The 27,142-nt window shown below is 39.0% G+C and overlaps 1 protein-coding gene across 13 annotated transcripts in view; it reads left to right on the top strand.

The window, feature by feature from the left end:
- The window catches only part of DLG2 (discs large MAGUK scaffold protein 2), a 984,419-nt gene that overhangs the window by 95,424 nt on the left and 861,853 nt on the right, over nucleotides 1-27,142 (top strand). For all 13 annotated transcript variants that reach the window (XM_068181606.1, XM_068181605.1, XM_068181599.1 and 10 more), the window contains exon 4: nucleotides 26,985-27,127. In XM_068181606.1, coding sequence (XP_068037707.1) covers nucleotides 26,985-27,127 — 143 coding nt within the window. The remainder of the gene's footprint in view (nucleotides 1-26,984; nucleotides 27,128-27,142) is intronic.

The raw sequence follows: 27,142 nt of genomic DNA, 5'->3' as shown, positions 1-27,142 counted from the left end.
GGTTTCTCTACCTTTTCACTAAGTAATTTGCTGAAACTGTGATCCTGAATATGTTCAATTAACAGAAAGCCCATAAACACTAGAGGAATCCATTAAGAAAGTGGGAGTAATAGACAAATAGAAGAATAATCTTTCAAATTAAGTTAGGTGTGAGAAAACTATTTAGCTTTTAGAGATGATTTCTTCTAAAAAGTGTAATTTCCACAGCTCTAGAAAATGAGATCTTTATCCACTGAGGCAATGCAGCACAGAGCAACAGCACTGCAACTGTGACAGCCTCTGGCTTTGAATGACACCTTGCAGATTGAACCAGGGAGCTCCATAGTGGAAAGCAGGGTTGCTGCCACATGAGCAGAAAACATTGCCAGCTTTTCTTGCCTGACTTTGTAGTGCAGAAGCACTAAATGAGGGAAGCTCTCAATGTTTGCCTTGATGAAGATGAGCCTTACCTTGGGAGTGTGCTCCCTGGAGGGGATGGGGAGAGCCACTTTGATCACAGTGTTTATGTAAGGAGTCCTAGCAAGTGTGGGCATATGGCAACTGTCCGGTAACACTTATCCAGCCTTAGGACCATAATCCAAATAATTCTTCTCCATCTGCACACTTCCTAGGAGTTACATAAGTAGGAAATTGTAAGTGCATGAGGCCAAAAATATGAAAGAATACAGAACAGATGAAGTGAGAGATTTCGTCTTAAAATAACACTTTATCTTCTGATTCTGATTTAGACTTTCTTCAGTTCAACTGTCATCCCTTCCCTGCCTTCAACGAAGGCTGCAGGGGCTCACACCAAGCCAGGCTCTCTCTGTATGTGCCCCTGCCCTCCTTGACCTTCAGCTGCTTTTGATGCCATTGACCATACCTTTTTCCCAGGATGTTCTTCCTCTTTAGGGATTTCAGCATCTTTTGAATCAATTCTTTTTTGGGATCTTGTCTTATTTGAAATCACATTTGTCACATTTTTGTCCCATTTTGAATCACATTTTGTCATCTTCTGACCCTTCTGTCTTTCTATGAGAATACCACAAAGACCTGCCCTTGATTTTTCTTTACTCCTTTTTAACTTGTTTGTAGGTACTGTTGTCTACAAGTACAAATTTATATTACCATGTCTATGTTGATGGGGCACAGACTTGTCTGGGTAATCCAGGCCATTTTTTTTCTGTATAAACAGTAGTCAGGGGTTGTTTTTCTGACAGGTCTGACATCTGGAGATCAGTTTTAGCCACCTCTGAAACATGACTCTCAATAATTGATACAGTCGTAGAACTGTTTGGAAATGGCCTCTAAAGTCATAGAGTCAAACCATTAATTCAGCACTGCTGAATCCACTGTAAAACCACATCCTCAAGTGCCACATCCACAGGTCTTCTGAACACTTCCAAGAATGGTGATTCCATCATATCCCTGTTCGAATGACTGACCATCTTTTCAGTGAAGAATTTTTTCCCTAATATCTAGTCTAAACCTCCACTGCAACTTGGGGCAATTTCTTCTTGTGGGATTGACTCCTACCTGGCTACAGACTCCTTTCAGGTGGTTTTAGAGAGTGATAATGTCTCCACTGAATCTCCTTTTCTTGAGGCTGAGAAGAATATTTTCCATTGCTGTCACTTTTGGTGTCTTTTTGAGGCTAAAATCATGAAGGTGAGCTTTCTTACACCCAGATAGGTCAGATCTTGCAAAGCCTTCTGCATACCTTCTTCTCAGGATGTGGTCTTTTTGTGACTGTAACATCACTAAAAGTCTTATCCAGACTCTTATTCCTGGCATCTTACTCAAGGCAATATTCTCCAGTCTTCTCCCATTTAAGTTAATTCAGAATTTACATTCAGAGGCATTGTCCTATCCCAGTACATTGACAACATCACCTCCTTCCCACGTTGTTCCGTTAGTTCCTCTGTCTTTGTTTATACAATGTAATCTTGTGTTTATTTTGAACAATCTTCTTGTCTCATCCCCACATGGTTTGTCTTGTTCATTTTAAATGTCAGTTCCCATCTTTGATGTGCTGATGATACCACATCCCTTCCTCTTGTTTTTAAATCTTCAACTCATCACCTTTCCCAAACTTACCCTCACATGTAGAAGGAGCTCTATGAAACAGCAGCAAAGCAACTTTCAAGTCATTTTAGATGTTTTTTTCTTTTTCTGTGATGCCTTACAGAAACCTTGACAAGCTGATAGTGTGCCAAAGCAGATCCTTTTCATGCTGACTGATAATTCTTGTATTCCCTGGCTGTCTGGGAGCCTCAGATGTTTTCTCTTTCAAACAGGGATGTTCTTTTGAGTCCCCTATTTCAACAGGACCCTGGTCCATGATCTGAGGGGCACAATAATAAAAAGTGATTTGTTCTAGGCATAGATGAAGAACTATCTCAAGTCTGTGCTACTGTGTCTTTCTCCTTTCCCCCTCTGCCCCAACCTTTACCGCAATTCTGTTCATCTCAGTTTCATAATATTGGTGATATAACCAAGGCATGGCTACATCTCTTAGAAACTAGCTAGTTGGAGATCACGTAATATCATTTAGGTGATAATGGTATCACCAAAATAAACAATGTAATTTATTTGGTAACTTTGCTTTGGTTTCAGTTGGACCCAAGGAAGGTAGAAAATGGGTTTTGTGCATGGGTGAAGAAGTCTTTGCGGCTTAACTGGTTATAGCAAATGACTTGTGAGGAACTGCTTCCTGCAGAGGTGGTTTCACAAGGGCCTTCATGTGCTGGTTGTCCAGATGTGGAAGAATGGGTCCTGAGCACTGGGGACATTCTGTGCAGCTTGAAAGAGAAGTTTTTTTTCAGGAGGTCTGTAGTTGTTCACAAACAAACAGAAGAGGAGGAGCATGAGGCAGATAGAAAATGTGTGCCTTGAAAGGTTGATTGCAGAACCAGAAACCCCGTTTCTTTATAGAAGAATACAGTCAATATAGAAAAGAATACAGTCATTATAGAAACCCTGTGTTTTATCTTAGGTGCAATTTAAACACTTTTTTCCCCCCTTAGGTAGCTCTAGCTAGTAACGAGAGTCTCCTGGCAGCAGACCCCCATTTCATGGCAAACACCCTCAGTTTCACGGTGTGCTTGCAGCATTTGTCCAGTCACAGGCTGGTGGTGCTGTAGATGAGGGTGCCTTATGATGGTGCTTGTAATCAGAGGTCTGAGGCTCAATGTCAGGATGTCATATTTCTAACAAAAACCCTTTCAGATGTTTTTTGTTTTATAGAGGATGTGAAAGGAGAGAGGCTGTGATTAAGATGTTTGAACAAAGAACTAGATGGAAAAGTCTCTGAAATTGTTAAGGAAATAGAGCACATGATTTCTGACTGGTCACTGGGGAAGAATCTAAAATTCAAAGTTAAAGGAAAGTGCTATTAAAACTGAACTAGAAGTCCCCTTGCTTATTTATAGTTAAGTCAGCTCTTCTTTTTACCTCCAGAGTGACAAAGCCATTTTGTTTTATTGACCAGTGTGTCTTGATCTGCCTGATGACATTTCCCAAGATTAATGTGTCTGTTTCTCAACAATGCATATTCTTCATGATGCATGACAATTAACCACTGCTACTTGATATGACAAGGAGAGACTCTCTTTATCTTCATCTGCATGACTTCTACCTGCATTTCAAATGACAAGTAAACAGACACTTCTCTCATCTACCTTTTTGAAATGAAAAAAAAAAAAGAGATTCATGCTTAGGTTCCCATAAGATACAGAATATTTAGTAGAAGAAATTTGTTTGGAAACATAAAAAGTAGCAAAGCATTAACCAAACCCCACAATGTATAAGATACAAAACACACAAGCATATCCTATTATTTTAATACTTGACTTTATAGCTTTTATTTATTTGTGTCAGTAGAAACATCAAATTAATATTTATAAGCTCTCTTTAGTGCATTTGTTTGTTTTCAGTATAAATTACCAGGCTAACACTGTTGTTCAGGATTGCCAAAGTGTGTTTTTTAAACTCAATGGGAGTTTCACATTTTGACCCAGTTTTTCAGGGATGTACTGCTGTGCGTAACTTGAAATTGTGAGTGATCCATTTGTCTTTAACATGACTCTTCACATATGTAAAGTTAAACTTGTGTGCATTTGCCTCAAGCCACTGAGTTTTTGCCATAATAAATTTACAGACGTCTAAGGAACAGCTTCAGTTAGAATTTTTTTACTGTTTTATTTAACCTTAGTAGGTGAACATAAGCCATTAAAACAGATTCAAATTTATCTAATCCCTGTTTTAATAATTTTAGCACAATTTCATATTTTCAGATAGCATAAGATTTTTGACTCAATTAGTGTTTGGTTCCTCTAAGGAGATTGCCAGCAGAAGCAGTGACCACACATAGAAGTAGCCTTGTGCTATTTTCTGAAAGTGTTTTGGATAAAAAATTCTCCATTCATGTAATGGAGACCTCCAATAGTTTAAGAAATACTCATAAGTTTAAGAAATGCTTTGAGCTTAATTTTGCTAAATTAGTTTCTTGCTTTCTTCTTGGTTTCCTCCCATATATTCTCTACTGCCCTTGGTAATTTTATTTGCTTCTGGTCTTTATAAGGTCACTTGTCGACAGCCACTTTTCTGCAGGGAGTATTTCAGCCAAAACTTGATATTCTGAATGTGTGTAATGTATCTGAGTGTTATACTCTTAGTCACAATAAAAAACAACAAAATGTCACAGCTGGTACATCTTTAATAGGCAAAGATATGGCTTCATTGTAGGAGGTACAATGAAGACTTCTGCTCCATGCACATTTGTAATAAGAAAAGCTGACAGGATGTGAGAATTCCTAAAGAATAGGATGGTAAACAGCACAAAGGTTTTTGTAAAGCCTTTTACATAAATCATTTGGTGAAACCTATTTAAATACTGCTCAGGTCTGGCCATTTTATTACAAATAGGAGATATCAGAGCTCATGGAGTATCATATTGCTGAATGAGGTGAAACATTCTGATATGAATAGGGATTGAATGGGTTGAGATTTTTCATTTAGAGATGAGACAGAAGTGAAATGAATGAGAGGATCCAAAACCTCCAGAAAGAATTTAGATTATTTTTCCTTTTGGCATGAAATAGGCTACCTACTTTGCATAATTAAGAACTGAAAATTGTGAAACAATTCAAGTATATATTTTTTAATACATAATAGAAAGTGGCCACAGTAAGAGCTAAATGAAGTAAACAGGAAAAGCGATGGCATGTTTTACGTATGCATCAAAAATCTCCAGAGCTATTATTGAGGGAAATGATGTGAAATTTCATGCCTGTGGCTTGAGCCTGCCACCTGCAGACACAAGGATGGGGACAGGCTATGCCCCATCTGCCTATCAAGAATTTCTCATCCTTCTCCCTAATGAGTCTCTGACTGCTCACAGTCAGATCCTGCAGTGTCAGGACTGGGTGGTCTGATAGTGTAGTGTAGTCCTTGTGAACGATTAAACAAGAAATCTTTAATGTGATGTGCAGCTGCTTTAATTGAGTGCTGAAATTCATTCTCCTGTGGTATAAATTAATAAAGGAAGTGTGAATAAATTATTTATTATTTTTGAGTGGGTGTCAAGACAGTATTCTTCAAATAAAGAGAAACAAACAACGGTATTAAACTTTCAGTGCAATAAATTCACTTACTGCTTTATTTAACCAAATAATAAACTCAGAAAAAAGTATTCTAAAATAAACAATGAACTTATTTGATCTATATTTTCTGTCTCTGAGAAGTGAGCTCAGAGCTTGAATGCAAGAACTTAATCCAGAGCTCCTGAATCTCCGTTCCAGCTCTGCTTTTTTTTATGAATCTTTTTTGAAGCAAATTGTTTCCTCTTTGGGTCTATCTCCACATGGCTTGTACTTCTGGGGTCCAGAATCAGACATTGCTTTTAAATTTCAGTGTTTCAAAGTTTTTTGTTTTTTTATTTTTAAAGCATCCTTTAAAGCAATTCTGATAGCTTTTTCCACAAAAAGATTAGATTGTGGATGATCTGGGTTCAAGGTAATGTGCACACATTTTTGCAATGTACTTCAACTCAGAGTAATTCATATTGTGACCTATTATTTATCATTAGCACATCTGGTATGCCAGGTTCAGAATTTAATATGTAAAACATTTTACATCCTTATATGCACAGGTAAAGATGGAGATTTTCATATTTTCTAGTAGTGTTGTTTCCATATAGTGGAAATAGTCATTCCAGCTCAATGTATGAATATTTCTGGTACGGATGAGTATGTTAATATCTACATAGATCAGCAATTTTTTTGAATTATTATGATGGGATATATTTCATATTGTTTTCTTTTTTTTTTCCCAAGTTTCATATCAATTAAATATTACTTATTAAAGTATCACCTACAGCAAGAAGTTCTTTCAGTATTCTTAAAGGAATTATGGTTATAATTTATTGAAGTAAGGTGTCAATATCTAGCATTATTTTTGACAAACTTCATCTTGTACTGTAGCACTGGTGGACAAAAGCAGCTGTGACAGGAAAGTTTTCTTGGCCATGCATTCATTGGTATCAGGTGTTTGTTCCACTTGTTGCCATTTGGATCTGAGCACTGCAGGGACATTCCTAGGGACATTTGTGATGGGACAATTGAGTTTCATGATAGAATGGTTTGTGTTGGAAGGGACCTTAGCGGTCATCTCATCTGACCACCTTGCCATGGGCAGGGACACCTTCCATTAGACCCGACTGCATAGGCCCTCATCCAACCCAGCTGTGAGTGCTGCCTGGGATGGGGCATCATCCTTATCTTGTATTCTGCTGACAGCTTTCCAATGCTATTCAAGACATGATAGAATTGATTTTCTTCCCTCATAGGCTTCTGTCTTACAGCCTAAGCTCTCATAATGAGCCTGAGCATTTTCTGTGTTTTCAGCCCTTGAATCAATATACTCTTTCCCTGAAAAAAATACAAACCATATCTTTTCAAGATTTTCCTCTATCCTTAAGTCAAGCTCCTATAAACCTACAATGAGAATCATTTATCCACAGCCTAATCTGTGGTTACTTGTGTGGTGTGCAACTATGTCTTCTCTTCAGATGGTTTCAGCTATTGCATTGAACTTCTCTGCTATGCTCAACTAATCAGAAAAAAAGTCATTATGGGCACACAGGGTGCAAAAGCCTCTTCAAGAAGGCCATGGTAAAATTTGATTATTTTTTATATATTTCAGTTTCTGTTTCTCAAAAATATGGTCTTTCCAAAGGTAACAGAGTTTAGAACTGGTTTTGTGTTTGTTTTGATTGAGCCCTCCACACTGGTTTTACAAATTCCTTCTGTTTGGGTCTCCAGATTCCTCTGGGGAGATTTTTAAAATTGTGTCCATTCTGTCTTCTCTTTCTGCCAGAACCTGCAGTTGGGTTTACTTGTGGTCTGAAATCCTGGAAATGTTCTCTCTTTTTGTCCTGGAGTTTGAATAAGGAATTCCTCACATCTCCTCCTCCCTCCATTTGGATATTTTATTCCCAGTTCAATCTGATCTCCAGAATCAGGAATATCACAAGTCTTCTAAAACTGCATGCTTGTCTCAACAGTATCAAATCTATTATAAATTATCCAACTCTCCTCTGAGTTCTGTTATTAAATGTATCTCAATAGCTTCATTTGTGTCAAGGAGCTCAATATTCATGTTTGTGCTGCACATTCTGATAATTTTTTTTTGTCTCAGTCATAGGCTAATGTACAAATCTATTACATCTGTGACTGAAGTAATCCAAAGAAAATCTGCCTGTTCTTATCTATGCTTGCCAAACTCTGGTTTTAACTTTTCCTTCTGCTTCTCTGGAGAGCTGTAGTTGCTCAGGAGTTTTTATTGCATCTTTATTCATTAACCACTTGTCTTACATGCATTCCTTAATTTCTGTGGCCCCCAGTGCCAGGTTGTTGGGGTTGTACGTGTGCATGTGTATCATAGATTTTTGAATCTGAGTTAAGCTCTTAAATACTGAATCTTAAATAAGTATAGCAAGAAAGTTAATAGATGCCAGAAAAAGTTGCTTATGCAGAAAATAAAGGTTTATGTATGGTTTTGTACCATACACCAATTGATCTGTGTCAGAGTGTGCCAAGGATGTAATGTTTAAAACTGAGAAACTAAGAGGTCTAATTATCCCTACAAAACTATAAAACAGTAAAGATACTCTTTACTCATATTTTTCATTTAAAATTTTATGCATGGCTTTATTTAAATTGTTCATAGCATCAAGACTGAAGCTCTTACATAGAGAAATTTCAAGGAGAGGTCAATAGTAGAGAGTAGATTTATGGGAATTTTTGGGAGGGAAAGTTTTTTTTTCCTGGAGAACATATTCATTAGGCAGGATCCAGATGATCCAGGTGCTTGCTGGCTGTAACACTTTGCAGGTTGAGCAGCACCTACCAATGCACTTATTCCCTTCCTTATCTTTCATTTAGTCATAAGCTGGGTAGCAGTTGGTACCCAGCAGGTTTGGGTTTTGTTTTGTCACTTGCCAGGCTAATCAGCAGGCAGCTCATTCGCTATATGATTCCTATTATCCTGCCAAAGAAAAATCAGGGGACTTCAGGGAATTGTGCATTCCACCTGCAAGGAAGGAGAAAAGCTAAAAATTAGATTCTGAACTTTTAGAATCATAGAAACAAAGAATGGTTTGGGTTGGAAGGGACCTTAAAGATTATCCAGTTCCAACCTCACTGGCATGAGCAGAGTGGCTTCCACCAGACCAGGTTGCACATAGCCCCATCCAACCTGGCCTTGAGCCCTTCCAGGGATAGGGCAGCCACAGCTTCTCTTGGCAACCTGTTTCAGTGTCTCATCAGACTCTCAGTAAAGATTTTTTTCCTTTTATCTAAGAATCACAGAATATTCTGAGTTGGAAGGGACCCACAAGGATCAGACAGTCCAGCTCTTCAGTGGATGGCCCATATGGGGTTGAATGCACAACCATGGTGTTTTTAGCACCATGCTCTGACCAGCAGAACTCACCTCATCTAAACTTGCCCTCTGGCAGTTTAAAGCTATTCTCCCTTGTCCTATCCCTACATCCCTCTCCATCTTTCTTGCAGTCCCTTTAGGTACTGGTAGGTGCTATAAGTTTTCCCCAGAGGTTTCTCTTGCCTTAACAGCCTCAACTCTCTCAGCCTCTCTCAATAGCAGAGGTGCCCCAGCCCTCTGATCATCTTTGTGGCCTCCTCAGAACTTGTTCCAACAGCACTTCAGGTGGGGTCTCATCAGAACGGAGCAGAGGGGCAGAACCTGCTCCCTCACTCTGCAGGCCACGCTGCTTTGGATGCAGCCCAGGACGTGGTTGGGTCTCTGGGTCATGAGTCAACATTGCTGGGTCATGTTGAGCTTCCCATCAGCCAGAACTCCCAAATCCTTGTCCTCAGGTCTACTCTCAATCCATTCTCTGTCCATTTGTTGTATTTTTCTTGGGATCACTCTGACCCAGGTGCAGGACCCCTTCCCCCTGGCCTTGTTGAGCTTTGAGGTTCATACAGGCCCATCTCCCAAGCCTGTCCAGATCCCTCTGGATGGCATCCCTTCCCTCCAGTGAACTACCACACAACACTGCTTGGTGTCATTGGCAAGTGTGCTGAGAGTGCCATCAATTCCACTCTCTGTATCACTAACAAAGATGTTAAACAGTGCCTGGTCCTAGTATGACCTCCGAGGATCACCACTCACATTTTGGTTTTCTCCTACTCCCAGCACTATTCTGGCAATCAGATTTTTTGGTGTTATTTGTTGTGAGAAAACATTAGGTGTAATGATGGATTTCTCTTTTCCAGACACCTTAGTCTGTGATTGGCTCTTGGAAGCTATATTTGTGGTCTGTGTTTGGTAAAATATTTTGGAAACATCTGTAAAACACTATTACAAATGTCTGGGTTTTGGCTCATAAAAGATGAATACATGTGCCAAATTTAAACTGGAAAAAACCTCAGACAGTTTAGGACAGTGTAGATGTGTTTGCAAAAAGCAGAAAGTATTTGCCTGTATTGGTTCCCAAAGAGACTCATGTGATTTTTGTGGGGAATGCAAGCTTTTTTTCACCTATTTCTTAACAAAATAATATCATGTGGGGTTGAATCATGTTGTTGAATACTTCCATTACATGGCAGGGTGCTAGTTGAGTTATGAACAGTCACTGACACAGCATTTAGAAAAAGCTGCTAAAGAAAAATCTCTTTTGAAATATGAACTGATGGCAACTTTCAGGCCATAGGTCCTAATAAATGAACAGTGTATGGGAAAGATCATGAACTGTTAATAATGTCTTGTACATAAACTTTGCTATTTTTCAGCTGAGCATGTTTCCAATGCTGTCAGTTTATATTTAACAAGAAATTTTGACAGCTTGTGTTTTAGATCACATTATTCTAGAAGAAGCTTATTTATAATGAAAATGATCTAAAATATTAAAGGTGTGATTACACCAGGAGTTCTGGAGATTTATAGTTTGAATCATGTCTTAAGTAATGGCTAAATAAAGAAAATAAGTATTTTGGCATGCTCCTTTTTAAAATAAACACATTTTCCTTGTCCTAGATAGGTCATTAAAGGGCCACGTTCTTTGCAGAATCAAGGTACACATAAAATAAATTCAGCTCTTCAGAGGGAAGAGAAGTGACCATTCATCCCCTCAGTTAATAGCACAGTTATTTTTGTTTGTGCTTGAATTAATTCTGTCTTAGCTCTATTCCAGAGATTCTGGGATTTACATGGATGCTGCTGTAGCAGTGATGCTTCCAGTTTATTTTGGAAAAGCAGAATCTAATATTAATTAAATAATTGCTAGTTACAACTCCTTCCTGCCCAATTCCCTTCAACACATTGTGAATGCTCAGTTTTTCCTTTTCTGCTCCTCTCCAGATGAGTTCTTCCATGTTGAGTGTGCATAATGCTAAGAGGACTATTTACTTTCATTTTTAATCCAAATAGAACAGCTTTGCAACCCTTTCACAACTGGCAGGGCTGGCTGCATCCCATGTGCATACAAATGCAGTACTGTGTGCATTAGCCAAAGGGCACAATAGAAGGATTCTCACTGTGGTTTTACCCAGACACTGCTGTCTTATTGATACAGATCCCCAGCACGATGGGTTTCCTCAGAATGAAACAGGATTCTGCTGAAAGCACAAATCAAGACTTACCAATCTATTTTTATAAGTTTAAGCATCACAAGCCCTTTTTGTAGCTATTGAATTTAGTTCAAAGGGGCTCCCATAATATTAAAATTTGTGTCTAAAACCATAGTTTATTTTGCTTCAGATAATTGGCAATTTCTCAAGGATTTAATCTTATGAAAATGAGTTTATTAATAATATTGCAAATATGTTATAAATGAGCTCTAATACAATAGAATGTCTATGAAATGCAGAAGTTTTTGATATTCTTGTTGTTCGTTGTGTCTGTCTCATGTGGTGTAGGTCACAAGTGTACTGTGGAGGTGAGAGGCCCAGTTGTGTTAGAATTTGCTTAAACCAGATGCAACCCTCTGCCATTTATCAGTTTTAAATTTCTCACCATTAAGCCCCACAAGCTATTCCCTTCTCTTAGCAGGGTAAATGCATAATTTCATTAATCATTCAGCAACCTGAGCTTGGCCATGGCTTCAGGCTGCCACACTGTTCTCCTGTTGCCCTTGACTGCTTCACCCTTCACTGTTTCAACCTGGTAATGTTGTAGGGTGCTGAAGTGATTCCTTATAAGCATCAAAAGTCCCATTTTTGGTTGTAATAGAGCAATCTCTCCAGTTTGGCACCTCTCTCAAAGTTTCTCAGGTTCTAACCTGAGCAGGAAGCTATAGCTGGTGTAGATGAGATGGTTACATCCTGCAGATCTGTCCTCCTGGCCCTTGTATCTTCTGATGAATGCCCATGGGGCAGCAGAATGAGATCCATTCCTGGTGGGCAAACAAATGTAGCTGGAAGCCCCTACAACTATTCTGTTGCAGAAATTCCCTGGTTTATAGCAGGGAGGGTGTGGGGGAGTTGTCAAGACTTTCTGTGCTTGGTCTTTGGGCTTGAAAACTTACTGAGCAGCTAATTTGCTTTTCTGTCACATCAGTCATGGCTTCTGAGCAGCCATGTGGGTTTTCCTGATGGATCTGTCAAGCTTGTTCCTATGACTTAGTGACTGGGATTGTCACTCGGTGTTTTGCTCACTAGCATCCACTTTCAGCTGCAGCTTTTTTGGGAAATAAACCGCTGAGAATTGTCCAACATAATGCACTGCTTTCTATAATGTCCATTAGGTGTCTCCACATGCTGGTGGCTCATGGGTACTTTAATTACATCTTCCCAATTAACAGCAGTGTGCTCTGCATGTGCTCCTTGAATGGAGTCCTAGATTTCCATAGTGAATAAAATGCTGTCGCACTTGTGCTTTCTGTGAGGAATTCTCATTACTGGAAGAGCTCACACGCTTGCGGACCACTATTTGTCAGTTGCCGTGCCTGAGCCTTAATTAACGTTGCATTTTTAAGTAGATAATACATACAAAATGGTAATTCTGAGACCATAACCACCTGGCACGTTCTTTCCTACTACTGTGCAGCTACTCTGTTTGCAATGCAGAACAGTAAGAGAAACGTCAAGTAAATTTAATATACAGTCATAATGCCATCTTTCAGCTTTCTTGTTTGCGGCCAAATCTGCTGCTGGATCCCTTGTTAGAGCACTAAGTTTTTTCCAGTTTTCTAACTTGTTCTGGCCTGGGTTTATAAATATTTCTATGGATTATTTGCTGCCTGGATCATTATCCTGCAATTTGACAGAGTCTCAAAGGGAGAAGTCAGCTCTTCTCAACACCAAGTATAGGTTTTTCTTTGCATGTATGTGGTAGTAGGAATAATCTCCATCTCCCCTCCTCCTTTCTCATCTGTGTGAAGACTTGGCCTTTTACCTTACTTATGGTGTTGACAAGAACCTGCAGGTCTCCTGGCAGCACCACATCTGCACTCTTCTAGCCTAACTCACCTTTAAAGGATGGTTTAAAGTGACATGACCCATTTTTATTAATTGTGATAGACCTTTAAGGTAAAATGGCAATCCATCCCATCATAAACAGGTGAAGTAAACTCAGATTAGGCCCTGTTAGTAGAGCTTGCCCTTATAATCGTCCATGCTTTTATCTGCCCAGTATACCTTTGTGACATTCCCTTTCTGGGACATCTCAGCACAAAAAGGATCTGTCTACCCTGGGTTTTTGGGGAGTTTTTACTACCTGGGAGGGAATATCTGTATGTTTCTTCACGGGCTTTTGTGTGTGTTTTACGCCCCTTTCCCAGCCCGCTCCATACTTCTGGGAAAAGTGAGGTGCTGTAGATATAGATGATCTACCTTTGCCAGTGTCAATAAAATCTGGTGTTACTTTTAAAATTTGTAACCTACACTTAGTGAATTTGATATCTGGACACAGTTTTGAAAGCACTCTTAATTTTTTTTTCTGCCTTTGTAGAAATTTTCAAGAATTTATTTTTGATAACTAGTGTTTATTATCTTCTCACATTTGAGATCTAATTTGAAATATTTTCACCTAATTTAAAAAATGTACTTCAGTTACTGACATGATTTAAAAAAACGAATGAAATTGTACTTTCTGACATGATTTTTCATTCCAAAAATGGATAGAATATTGTCTTGTTATAACAATGCCTGGCTTTCTTATAGCAAGCATAGCAAAAGGAATATAATATGGAAGCTCAGCCTATCATGTTTAATTTCTTCAAAGCATGATAAAAATACTAACAAATTGAATTTCACAACCTTAATGTGCGCAGAATAAGTGCCTGTAACACATCAAGTGAAATACCAAGGACAATAGAGTAAGTTAGTGGCAGGATCATTGCCAATGTTCTGTTTCCCTGATTCCTGTCTACTTTGGGTTTTTTAGGGACAAAAAGCATTGGTTTTGTATCAATATTTGCATTGTACTGGAAATAATACTCAAGGAAATTTCATAGTCTTCAAGGTTTTATGAGTGTTTTTCCTGTTCCACTTCACAATGTAAGATTGTTTTAACAATAGAAAGAATTAGCAGCAGTCTTCTGTAAGTGTGCCTACCCTGACTTTCCATGGAGTCCTCAGTCTCCAGCTGTAACTTCATCCATTCAGAAGTTGACTGCAAAAATTGTTTTGAAATGAAACTTTCAAAGTTAATTTTATTCAACCATATTTACTGAGAAGTTGATATTTTCGGGAGGCTGATTAACAATGCATGGTCTTTAAAAGATAATCCTATATTACTGCAGAACTTTGGAAAGAGAAGACCTACCACACTGAAGTTGGTCCTAGATCATTATCTACTAACAGAGAAAACAAACCAATAAAACTATGAAAAATAATACAAATCTGACCACCAGATATTTGCCCAAGAACAAGTTTTGACTGCAAGGAAAGAAATTGCATCAAAATCCCTTGAATCTGCTCTGGTTTTCAGTATTGTCTTCTTACATGAAGGATGCTCAGATTGGGATGTAGTTCCAGGTTAGGGCACATACCTTTAGGAGTTAACACATGCTCAGTCTCAGCTCCCACTGTCAGGAACAGATGTTGAGTCAACACGGGTGTAGAGGGACTGGACTGAGGCTGTAACTGAGGTGTTCCCAGAGACACCTGGTTCACTCTCTACCCTCCCTGTAAGTCAAGAGTGTCCTGTCACCTTGGATGCCTGCCCAACCTATGTTCTTATCTCTAGCAAGGCCCAGCTTTCTGTAAGCCCTGTGCTATGCCTGCCAACCCTCTGGTTTTAGCACACAGCAGTTCAATCTCTGCTGCTCCAGATAGCAGCAGCTGTGATATCCACCCTGACCTTTGCAGCAGATGTGACAAACTTAACCTCCAGAGCAAAATTCATAGCTAGGCTGGATAAGAGTCCCTAAAGTTTTTGTCATATGTGTAACTTTCCAGCTGCTTTAGTATCAGGAGGTTGACAGTATTGACCATGTCTGTCCCCCCACCCAAAGTCGGCTTGATTTAGCATTTTTGTGTCTAAGGGGGTTGGTCTGAGCTCCTGCTCTGCATTGAATTAAGGCGGGGTCTTCCTCTGTCAGCAGATCACCATTATATGGAGCTGTACTAATTTTCCCTTTGTCTCATGTGATAGAACACTGGAGCATATGATATGTCAATTCCTCGGCTGTGGGTCACTTTCTTCATTAGCATTTATGCCTTGCCCCTTGATTAGCATGTCCATTTCTGCTCCATTGGGGTTTGCTGTCAGACATTTTAAAAGATGCTGCAGTAAAACTTTATAAATTATTTATCTTGAAAAAAAATTAGTAAACATGGTATTCTGCTCATAACTAATTTTCTTGTGGTAAAGATTAAAACTTGGTATAAAGAATGGTGAACTTGGGAACATAATATTTTGTAAAACATTTCCTCCTTAAGGGGGCTGAGACCCTCTCTTTGGGTCACATCACAGTATTATTGCTCTAGAATAATCATTGAAAAAAGATTTGCAAATATATTTTGTCTCTGTTCACAGCAGAACAGTTAGATGCATGATCTTTAAAGGTCCCTTCCAACCCAAACCATTCCATGATTCTGTGATTTATGAATAAATACATAAGTCTGTAATGAATGACAATCTAAATTACTGAAGTAAAAAAGATCTTGTACTGAGTCCATAAACCAATCAATTACATGAGAATGGACATAATGAGAATGGTAGAGAGATTCATGACCTGCAAGGACTTGTGTAAGAGATACAAGATTTTTTTCTTCTTTCAATGGAGACCAGCAAATGTCTGTGAATTTACACGAAGCCTCCTATCTGTTACTAAAACCATGGCAACATAAAGTGGAGCAAATTCAAGCATGACCAAGGAAGTCTTTTGATGTTCATGGAAACCTGCAATACAAGGTTAGACCAATTAATGCAGTGACTGTAAATGTTAAGTGTAGACAACTAAAGTCACAGTCATTCCAGTGAAAGGGCTCATTTAAAGTATAATTTATTATAAGAGAGTAGCAATATTAAGGGTTACACCTGACATTGTGGCAAATATGTTCAAAGGTCGTAAGCCAGAGTTTATGAAGGTAGAAGCTGTAATAATTTAAACTTATATAGAAACATTCATTATAAGTGTTTAACAAACATTAATTAATTAAGCTGTGTAACACCATGCTGTGTAACACCATGGAGCCTATGGGTAAGTCAAAGCATTTTTTATCTCAATTTTACAGAAGGTTAAGCTGAAGTGTAGAGAGATATATTTGCCTGAGGTCACTTATCAAGTCAGTGGAAAAACTGCAAATAGAATCTGCAATCTGAAGCTCTCATTTCCCTGTTTTTGCCACTTACATCACACTTTCTACTAGTAAAATGAAAGGGAAGCAAGAGACAACTGAAGTGGTGAGACTTGGAATATAGTTAACCCAGTTTTTTATATGTGTTCTTGCCTTTTTTTTTCCTCACAGCTTAGGCATGTATGAAAGGGGTAGGTTGGTTTTAAATGATTTTGAATTTTGGCTTTTGGGTAGGAAACCAGGAGTGCTGGGTGGGGGAGGAGGTGGAGATGGAGGTTGCAGCCCATAGCCGCCTATTTGACTTTACAAAGCACCTCATCAAAAATGAGGAATGAGTTGTCACTTAGTGACTCTCAGGTTACCTGGGACTGTGTGTTTTGGTATCAGAGTAAAGCTAGTTATTGAGCACAGAAGGTGCTGCCTTGCTAAAAGGCAGAGCCTTGGGCTGAGCAGATGTGTATCCTTCCACTAAAAGGAGACTGTGGGGTGTTTGCAGAGAAAGGGTAAGAGAGATGCAGAGGGGGATGCAGGTGGGACCTTGAAGAAGAAAGATTAAAAAGGTAAAGAATTGCTCTGGCAGGTCAAATAATGGTGAAGAAAGGTTGTGTTTTAGTGTTTTGTTTTAGCTTGATATTTAAAGTGATGTTCAAAAGGGGTTGTGTATGAAGATGCTTCTTTATTAGGTGAAGAAAAAGAAGAAAAAGGACAGGAAGCAAATATTATTAATTCTTTGTCGATTGCCATGGGATTTTCCTGAAAATGCTCTTACATTGCCTTAGGAAAATGTGTCTGATTGAAATTTCACTCTGGTTTTGGTTTTTAGCAAATTGAGTGCCTCTGGGAGATATCTGAGGGGAGTGGACCCTGGCTGGGTTGCTGAGTATCTGCAGCTATGCCAAAGCCTGCAGGTCCCAAGACTGGTGCTCCAAGCACTAGGTCTTTCATTTATGCTGTCTACTCTCAACCTATTTATGTGCAACAGCAGTGCAAAAGCCTATTTAAAACTAATCTGATCTAGTATTATAGAATGATATACCTTTTTTCTGGTTCTGGTCTGGTATACAGCATTTCCCTCAATACTGGGGAATTGGCTTGCAGCTGGGTCCTTCCCAAGATTCAAAAAGAAAGGTGAGGAAATCTGATGTTTTTTCTCTTTGACTCTTGCCTCAAAGATGAAAATACACCTGTTCTTTGGATTGGGCATTTTACAGTCAGATTTTGTCATTTTTTCCTAATTATCCCTGTTTAAAGGAAGACTATCTTGAACATTTTAGCAACAAACAAAACCACACAAAAAGTAAATTATATAACTGCACAGTTTTACAGTATTGAACTCAGTTGTTTAAGCACATATTGGAGCCATTCAGAGGAAAGTGTGTTCATGACTGCTGTGACAAATCGTGGGGCCGTGGGATCCTCTGACAGGAGCAGAAATGCACAGTAATAACCATTAACTGCTGCTCAGAAAATAGGGAAAACCTCTCCAGTAGTGGCTTTGAATCCAACTCCCCAAACAATGAATAAAGCCTCATTCGGAAGGTATATTATTATTGTTGTCAAGCAGCAGAACAGGCTACCCAGGGGAAAGGTTGAATCACCATCCCTGGAGGTGTTACAAAATGTGTTGATGGTGGCATTCGGGGACATGGTTTAGTGGTGGACTTGGCAGTGCTGGGTTAGCAGTTGGACTTGATGACCTTAAAGATCTTTTCCAGCCTTAATGTTTCAATGTTTCCATGATTCTAGACTACATGCAGAGGAATACACAGTGCTGGAAAAAACTGAAAGTTTCCCTTTAAGCTAGTAGGAAAAGAACTTCATACAAACCATCATTTTTCAAAGAAAACTCTCATTTTCTGAAAGCTCTGTTCTGAAGCACAGGAGGCCTTGCCTTGACCTCTTAGTATTTCCTTAGCTGTCACCTTTGAACAGTTGCTAAAATTATCTGCACTTTCTGTTGATAGAGTTTTCCATCAGAAATTATCCTGGAACAGGTTCAAGTATCTGCCTGGTTGTGTGGAGGTACAAAGCAGCCAGTGTGTGCCCGTGATCCTGTTCTGACTCTCGCAGATTATGTGTAGATCCACAAGCCCTGGATCACCTGGTTAAAAGGAAACCTTGCTACAGGATTTGGGGCTTGCTGCTCTGCTCTCCTGCAGCTTAAGCTTCAGAAACAAGAGTGAGAAGGTGTGAGTGCAATATTTACTAAATTACAGTGGCCACTTTTAACTGTTTTTCTGTGCATTATCAAACCTGTCTCATAGATTTTTGTCTTGTTCCATTGAAAACACTATTATTAACGATACTTCTAAACCATAACATATATAACATATTGTCAGTGGTGAATGCTTAAATCCATGGAATCATAGAATTGTTTGGGTTGGAAGGGACCTTTAGAGGCCATCTAGACCAATCCCCCAACAACGATATGGGACATCTTTCACAAGATGAGCTTGCTTAGAGCCCTATCCAACCCTACCTTGAATGCTTCCATGATGAGTCACCTACCACGTCACTGGGCAACCTGTGCCAGTCTCTTACCACCTTCATTGTAAAAAACTTCTTTCTTATATCTAGTCTAAATTGGTCCTCCTTCAGACTAAAACCATACTTCCTCGTGCCATCACAATAGACCCTATCAAGCTGTTTATCCTCACTTTTCTTATAAAGCCCTCTCTCCTCATCCATTGTTACTTGTTTGTCAGTCCTGCTTATCGTAGTGTGATACATTTTCTTTGACTCTCAGTCTGCAATGAAGTTCTTATTTATGAATAAATGGCTAGAATGTGTAGGCAGAACTGTAGTAATATGCTCAATATCATCACTGAAAAGGATTAAATACTGAGTTTACTCTCTGTAATGTTGTAATGTTAGAGAGTAACATGAACATTGCTCACATGGAAAGGGTTGCAGCAATTATTTTGTCTTCTCTGTGTGTAGCTGTGTTGAATATTTTTTTCTCCCTGATTATTGGACAGCTACCTTTGAGATGCGTATTCCTAGCTGAGATTTTTTTGAGAGCTCTGGTTGTATTTTGGATATATTGCAATAGACAACAATATTGCTAATGTACTTCAAAGCTGGAAGTACTCAAAGTATGTTTCTATTTCATGTATTCAAATAACTATTGGACATCAATTACTAACTATTTAGTTATTTCCCACAGCCTGTAGACTATTTCAGAATTTTTTTTTTAATAAAAAGATGTCATTTTACTTAGATATGTACCTGCTTAGTAATGGTTCCTGCCTCCAAGAGTTTACAGCTTAGATGTACAAAGGATCATTGGATAATTCCGTTTGGAAGAGACCTCAAAATTATCTAGGCCAGATAAAAGGGATTTGCTGAAGCTCAGGAATCAAGACAGGTTAATAACAGAACCATATTTCTTGCTGCCTACTTTGGTACATGTTCTACCAGAGTATGCTGCTTTTAATAGATTTAGGAACATTCATCAACTGTAGGGAATTGGCAGAAGACTGTTTCCCTGGCTTACACTGCATTGTGTCACTGCCTGCATGGAATAGAGAACTTTTTTCTCCTGCAGCAGCTCTTGCTGTTGGGTTGGCATATATGTTTCTCATGCACCAAAGGCTTGTGTCTGAAAACCTTGTGAGCAGGGCTGCTAAATTTCATTTTGATTTGGAATATCTTTGTGTTACCTTTGCCAAGTGAAAAAAATAAGCCTTGAGCTTTTCCTTTGCTGTTGAATCTGATTTCACCTTTATTAGTGCAGACCCAAGGCAAATACATTGTAGCCAGGGGGTGAGATGCAGCTGAAACAGGCAAGGTGTTTTGACTGCTGCTGCACTGAGGGATGCTAATGGGGGCAGGTTGGAGCTCCCCAGGGCTGTGAAGCTATGAGCCAGCTTGATAACTGGAGCTCTGCCATTTCTCACGTGGGTCAGTGCCACAGACCTACTTTAGTTGAACACTCACCCCGTTTCAAGGTAGGTTTTAACTTCCGTTGCTTTTTATGTTGCCTCTCTCAAAATGGCAGTTTTACTCAATATGGAAACATTTTGCTTGAAAAAAACCCCACACAACATAATTGCATTGAGTGAAGCATGTTATTTAACCTCTCTTTGGACGGCTTCCATCAGCAGGGCCACTAAAACTCTTTACTGGCAGGCTGGTACAATCTATGATCAGTTCCCTGCTACTTGTGCTGCCTGAATGAGTTTTCCGTCTTGAACAACATCCTGCACAATTCGCCTTACTCCTACCTAAAAATTCAGACCAGATGGCTGAAGCTGACCCAGCATAATCTACTCCCCAGGATATAAATGATGCCACTTAGACGTACACTGTAATGTTCCCTTAGTTAAAAAAAAAAAAAAAAAAAGATTTACAGCAGGAGCCTGCAACAACGGACTTTATTTTGATCTGCAGTGTTCTGCCAGACAGTAGTCATTTGTGCTGGGTTACACAACATTAAAAGGTACATATCAGACACTATCCTACACATAGACAAAAAAATTGTCCCAAATTTCCCAGAAAGGGAACAGCTTGTGTTTGCATGTTGCCTTAGACCCCCATTCCACCTTGTCCCTGAATGCCCTGGAAAAACAGATGGGACTTGTACTGCAGAGCAAGTCAGGGCACTGGCACAGTATAGGAAAAATGAATTCTGTGGCTGTGGACATCTAGAAAGAGGAGAAAAAAACCCCAAGCAAACCCTTTCTTTTTATTCTACAGAATATTTGTTCCAGTTCCCAGTTTGGTTCTAAGGAAATATGATACACGGAGAGCTCATTCCTTGGGTAATGGGATTCTACGTTGTTAATGCTATTACAGTTAATTGCAAAATTGTGCAGCTGTCTGCAGAAACAACAGACAACTTCTGCAGATACTAGAATTTTGATGCCATTGCTAAATCCTCTTAAGACATAAAGTGAAAGGGGGTGGCAGCAAGATGTATGTAGGGAAATCTTACTGCATTTCTGAGCACAGATGAAGGTAACAGCTTTTGGAATAGCTGTCAGCACAGTGGAGGTCAAAGCATGCTGTAGGGGTAGGTGTCTGCAAATTCAGTGGAATTTGGGTAAGGTTTGATGCACAAAATAGTTTGCACTGCTCTTTTACAAGTGGCCACATGTACTGTGAAGTCACTGGGGAAGAAGCATTTGCTGACACATGCGGTACAACTTCAGGCTAAGCGATGTACAAGATTATCCTTTTAAGCTTAATCGTTTTTGTTGTATAAAATATAGATGGTATCAGAAAGCCTGGCATTGTCTTGTTTGTTACTGGAATACAGACTTTCCTCTTCTTCCCTTTCCTTTTTTAAATGCAAAAGAAGTGCAAGAGATTTTTATCTCCACTTTTACTCTGCTTTCCTTTATGCTCCCTGTGTTCTGAATCCTGAGTTTGGTATCTTGCAAATCTATCCAAGGACAGGTTGGATGGGGCTTTATGGAACTTGGTTTAGGGAAAGGTGTCCCTGCCCATGGCAGGGGCATTGGAACTAGATGATCTTTAAGATCCCTCCCAACCTATATAATTCTGTGATTCCACCCTCACTGCATAGCTGCATTGTAAACCTGCACAAGCTCAAGCTGAGCCATTTTGCACTTGTTATGATCTTGTTATGTTTATAAAGGAGATGCTTCTTCCCAAATTAAGGTGCAAATGAGACCATATGCTGAAGTCAATAGTACAGATTTAATTTGACATTAAATGTGAGGCAGAGAGAGAGAAATAGGAAAGAAAGAGGGGGAAGAGAAAGAAAGTAAGAGAGAGACAGATTAAGTAGAAAGATATCACCACCCAATGGATCCCATAGCATCCTACTAGACCTTCTTCACCCTGGTGCTGGGGGTCCCCAGGTCATTCTTCTGTAGTATTGCCTTTATACTGTCTTAAAGTTCTGGGTATCCACACGGTGTAGGTGCCATTGCCATAACTTGGGATGGCATGTGTGTGAGCAGTTTTTCCTTTCTCACAGTTTGCCATGGTGGGATTTCTTTGTCCGGATGCTAACCAGACCTTCAACTCTTTTAGGCCTGGAACAAGCTCCTTCCTACTATGCCATCTGTGCTTATCTCGTGTTTTGTTGTGGTGGTTTATTTCATAGCAAGCTCCTTCTCTGACCTTGACAGTGTTTTGAGACAGGCTACTGCATTCTGTAAGTCCTTACAGCACTTTATTACCTTGGAAAACTGATCTTTTGATGTTCTCACTCCCTAACCCTTTGCATCAGTTTGGTACATGGAAAGTGCAGCTCCAGGTCAGCTGGTATTAAAGAGAGAAATTGGGATAATCCCAGTTGCTTGGTGCACTGGGGATGTGTGGGCCTTGATGGCTACATTTCTGCATGTCCCTGAAAGTACTGGGATGCATTTGGGACCTGCCAGTGCTTCTCTGTGTGGGTGGAAACCATACAGATGCCAAAGCAATCTCATGTACTTCATCCAGCCTTGGGGCTACCAGCTGAATATCCTGATTCACACAACTGAAGGCACCAAGATGTATAAGCAGGAACAAATGCTGATCACCTTCTCCTTCTGACCTTAAATCACACTAGTAAGTATCTTGAATATAGGAGAAAGATTCCAAGAGTGAGAGATTCTTGCCTTGTTCCCAGCACACTGAGGAATTGTTCTCAATTTTCTCGTGCAGCTATATCTGCCCTTCCCAGCAAAGAGGGCTTTTAAAAATGGAATCGTGTTGTCTCAAATCCACTGGTGCTTCTGAAGCCACTGAAGCAGTGACTGAAGTCACTGGTCGTTGATTACAAAGGGCTGAACGCATATGGTGTGCTCATGTGTGAGCCTCTGCCTTTTGACCCTGATGGTTTGCTTCTCTTTGAGGCCATGGGCAATTTTCTCAGCCAACACTACATGGTTCTTAATGTTTGTTTTGCTTTGAAATGAAAGGAAATATGAAAGTGCATGTTGTTGTTATTCTCTTCCTTTAATCTTTGCTCAGAAGTTAGTCCTCTCAGACCTTTAATCATCTGTCTTTGTCTGAATTCTCCTCAATTTAATTCTATCTTTCTGGTGCTGAACTGCTTACAGATGAATGAGGAATTGTATTGCTTTATCTCATTTTTTCCCTCATTAGAATGCTGGTGAAAGCCCGTGGTCACAAAAGATAGACAGTAGTTTAGGCCTTTTTTTGCCTTTTTGTATTATTTAACCCCTTTGCTCTCAGAGCTCTATAGTAGATATCACAAATGGATATTGTCATGCGTATAAATTGGAAGAGAAATTGCACTGGGCTAATGGTTGCTGACTGCAGCCTAACCACTAAAAAGTCAGGAAAAAAAACCCACTCCAACCACTAAAAAGTGACAAAACGGCAGAGTTTAGGCAGCCTGTTCAGCTTTGTCTGATCATACATTTTTTACTTTTTATATAGCTGCTGTTTGAAAGGTCATTCTTTTATGTGAGTAAGACATTGTGTCTCCTCCAGTTCTTTTTCTAAACTATTTTTGTTTAAATTTTCTTTCAAAAAAAGTGAAGTTAGAGTGAGCACAAATCTGAGCGTTAATTTTTTTTAAACTATAGTAAAAAAACCCAAGGCCTCAAACTGAGAAGTGTCTCCAGCTTTAGTAACAGATAGTGCTTTCTGACATTTCTATAAAGGTTAGACCCTGCTCACTCCTGCATTGTATGGAAGGAGAAGTGGGGACTCTTAGAGCTTTCCTGCAGAGAACAAATGCAGCCAGCTACGATATCCTTGTCAATGGGCAATTGCAAAATGCTACTGATGTGTACTCTATCATGCTGATGTACAGAAAATTTGTTTTCCTTCTTCCCCAGTGATGGAGTTATCAAAAATAAAGTAAGTCACAGTATCTTTAGAATTACTTTGTACTAGAATATATATATACACTTTAAAAAATTGTCTGCAATTTATCCTTATATAGCAAAACTGACGAAATATTTTGGCTAGGCTAAAGGGAGAGCAAGCAGACTTTATTAAAAAAAGTAAGTAATCTCTTAAGAAGTAAATGAACAAATTCTGTTAGATATAAAATCCAGTGAGATTCACTGGCACTTTAAACAAACATGAATTAATCTCTTAACAAAATGTTTGGAGCAGTCGAGAGATTAAAAATGAAGATGTGTTTTGTGCTCACAAAGTTCATCAATAGTATTATTGGCATTTCTACATGAAATCTGAATATGTTTTCATGGGATAGAATATGGTGCCAGGAAATATTAGTTACAGATTCAATTTGTGTAAGAAATGCCCCATCCCCGGAAGTGTTCAAGGGCAGGTTGGATGGGGCTTGATGCAATCTGATATAGTGAAGGTTTCACTGTCCATGGAGGGAAAGTAGAACTAGATGGTCTTTAAGGTTCATTGCAACCCAAGACATTATATGATTTTTGTTTTCTATGATAAGATTTTAGACTTTTTGTTGAATTTTTTTCCTGTAGACCCCCACTAGGAGACAGACTGTATTTTGCTCATTTTACATAACAATTACCATGCCCCCATGACTCCTCTCTATGACTGTGGTTCCCATCTTGATTCTACAGCTGCTCACTCCAATTCTATCCTCAGTAGTATTCAACACTTTTCCCCTCCTAGTATGATTGCACCTCTCATGTAGCAGAGATTACTTGATAGAGCAGATTTTACTCAGAGCAAATTACAAAGCCTATTTTTTGCAAACCTTGTCTGACTGCAAGCTTCTGGCTGCCCTTGTTCCACAGAAATGGCAATTTCAGCTTATGGAATTACAAAGCAGCCAACTAAGTGAATCCTCTGTTCTTTCTTCTGTGACCGCATAAGTACTCAAGTGCTTTGCTCTGCACACCAGTGATCATTATTCCAGCAAAAGCAACCTGTGGCCTCCGCAGAATAGATAAGGACCTTTACAAAGAGACTGAGGTTTTAATATTTATTTTGCACATGTGCATACACATGCAAATGTGGCTCACACATCATTTTTAATGAAAACACTCAGGCAAGATAGGCTTTAAAGTTAGAGCGAAAGCACCATTCTACTGTTCCTTGACTGAATACTGTCAACCCAATTAATACCCTGATAACATCAGTGATGCCAGCTGAATGCCACTGCCAGAGGGCAATTTCTAGCTTATTTCTGCAAAGTATTTATCTAGAGATAATTACATATTAGCCTGATATATTTTACTTGCTGTTGCAATACAAATTGACCTGGCATTGAACCATATATTACAACTGTTTCAATTGTACTGGGAGCATTCAAACCAACTGTAAAAAGTTCCCTGTACTAAGAATTGGGAAACTTTCTCATTGCAACTGTCCTGTAGATTTTTGTTTTAAAAACAGGTTTTAATTTTAATGTGGAATTTAATGTTCATAGTAATATGAAAGATAAATTCTTACAAATATATGTGTGAAATAAAAGTTAGTATGGCAAGGTGGGGATCAACCTCTTTTCCCAGGTAAGCAGCAACAGGACGGGGAGAAATGGCCTCAAGTTGTGCCAGGGCAGTTTCAGGTTGGATATGAGGAAAAAATTTTTCACTGGAAGGGTTCAAGCATTGGAACAGACTGCCCAGGAAAGTGGTGCAGTAACCATCCCTGGAGGTGTTAAAAAAAATGAGTAGATGTGGCACTACACGATATGGTTTAGTGGGCATTGTGGCATTTAGTTGAAGAGTGGACGTTTTTATCTTTGAGGTATTTTCAAGCCTTAATGATTCTGTGATTCTTTTTTTCCTGTTGTACATGACAAATAGAATACATAATAAGTTGTAAAGTTGTAAAAGGAGTTAGAAGAAAAGTTCAACTTTAGCTGTTCCTAAAGAGAGCGAAGAGAGACTTCTGATATCTGGCCAGAGACTGAATGTGAGGACAAGCACAAACCCTATAGAAAGTTTTTCCTCTGTGGTCCCAAGGGGTATCCAGGTGGATCCAATCTTTCTTTCTTTCTTATCCAGGAGAAAGTCCACGGTTATTAAATCAAATAATGTGAAGTTTATTTTTTTCTTTGAAAAGTCCATTATCTCCACTAGACAATGTGCCACCTTTTGTGTTTGACCATCTGACTGAAAACTTCTTGCCCAAGGAAGGGAACACTTTTTTCCCTCCTCTCCTTAAGCCATTATGTGCACAGGTTTCAATGAAATTGTTTTCACTGCTGGATCTTGTATATCTGATCATATCCCATGGAAATAAATGTGATAGAAACATCTGAACAGGATATTTTAAGACCTAGCTTGTTGCTTATTCTTGATTGAAGCCAAACATTACCCAGCCACTTCTGAATGGCAACACACTGAAGTGGTGAATCCACAAAGTCTTCCTTCAAGCTGTGCACCCACTTGAAAAAAATACCAAATGCACCTGCAGATAGGGCTGAGAGTGATTCAGGTGCCTTGGATGGGTGTCAACAAGTTTCTCTTAAGGTATTTTACATTTGCAAATTTCTAGGTTACTGATTAAAGCAATCTGTGACTTCTCCCTGCAAAAGGGTTTGTTCTGTCAATATTCTTCAGGTGTGCTTGTAAAATGTTTTTTGAATCTCTTCTTATAATGTTATTCCTTTACATTTTTATATTTTTTTCTAAAGGCCTCTTTAAAATGAGAATATGACTTAAAAATCTCATAGAAATTTTGGAAAAAATGTCTACATTTTTTTCTAAACTCTTGTATTTTGGTGCTTTATACTAAAAATGTAGTACGTGTTTATCATTATGATGATAATGTATAAATATGTATCAAAGGAAAACACCAGGGAGTCAAAGCCAATATGGCAAATAATGTCTTTTATTTGTTCCTCTTTACAAACAGATATTCAAGAGTTTTATGAAGTGACACTGCTAAATTCCCAGAAAAGCTATGAGCAAAAAATAGAAGAAGCAAATCAAGTTGCAGAGAAATGGGAGAAGACAACATCTGCTACAGACCATGAAAATCTGCAGAAAAAACAGGAGGTAATTTAACAGATT

Source organism: Anomalospiza imberbis, chromosome 2 (genome assembly GCF_031753505.1).
Source record: "Anomalospiza imberbis isolate Cuckoo-Finch-1a 21T00152 chromosome 2, ASM3175350v1, whole genome shotgun sequence".
Taxonomy (NCBI): domain Eukaryota; kingdom Metazoa; phylum Chordata; class Aves; order Passeriformes; family Viduidae; genus Anomalospiza; species Anomalospiza imberbis.
Note: the sequence above shows the minus strand (reverse complement) of the source record. Positions and strands in the feature narration are given on the sequence as shown.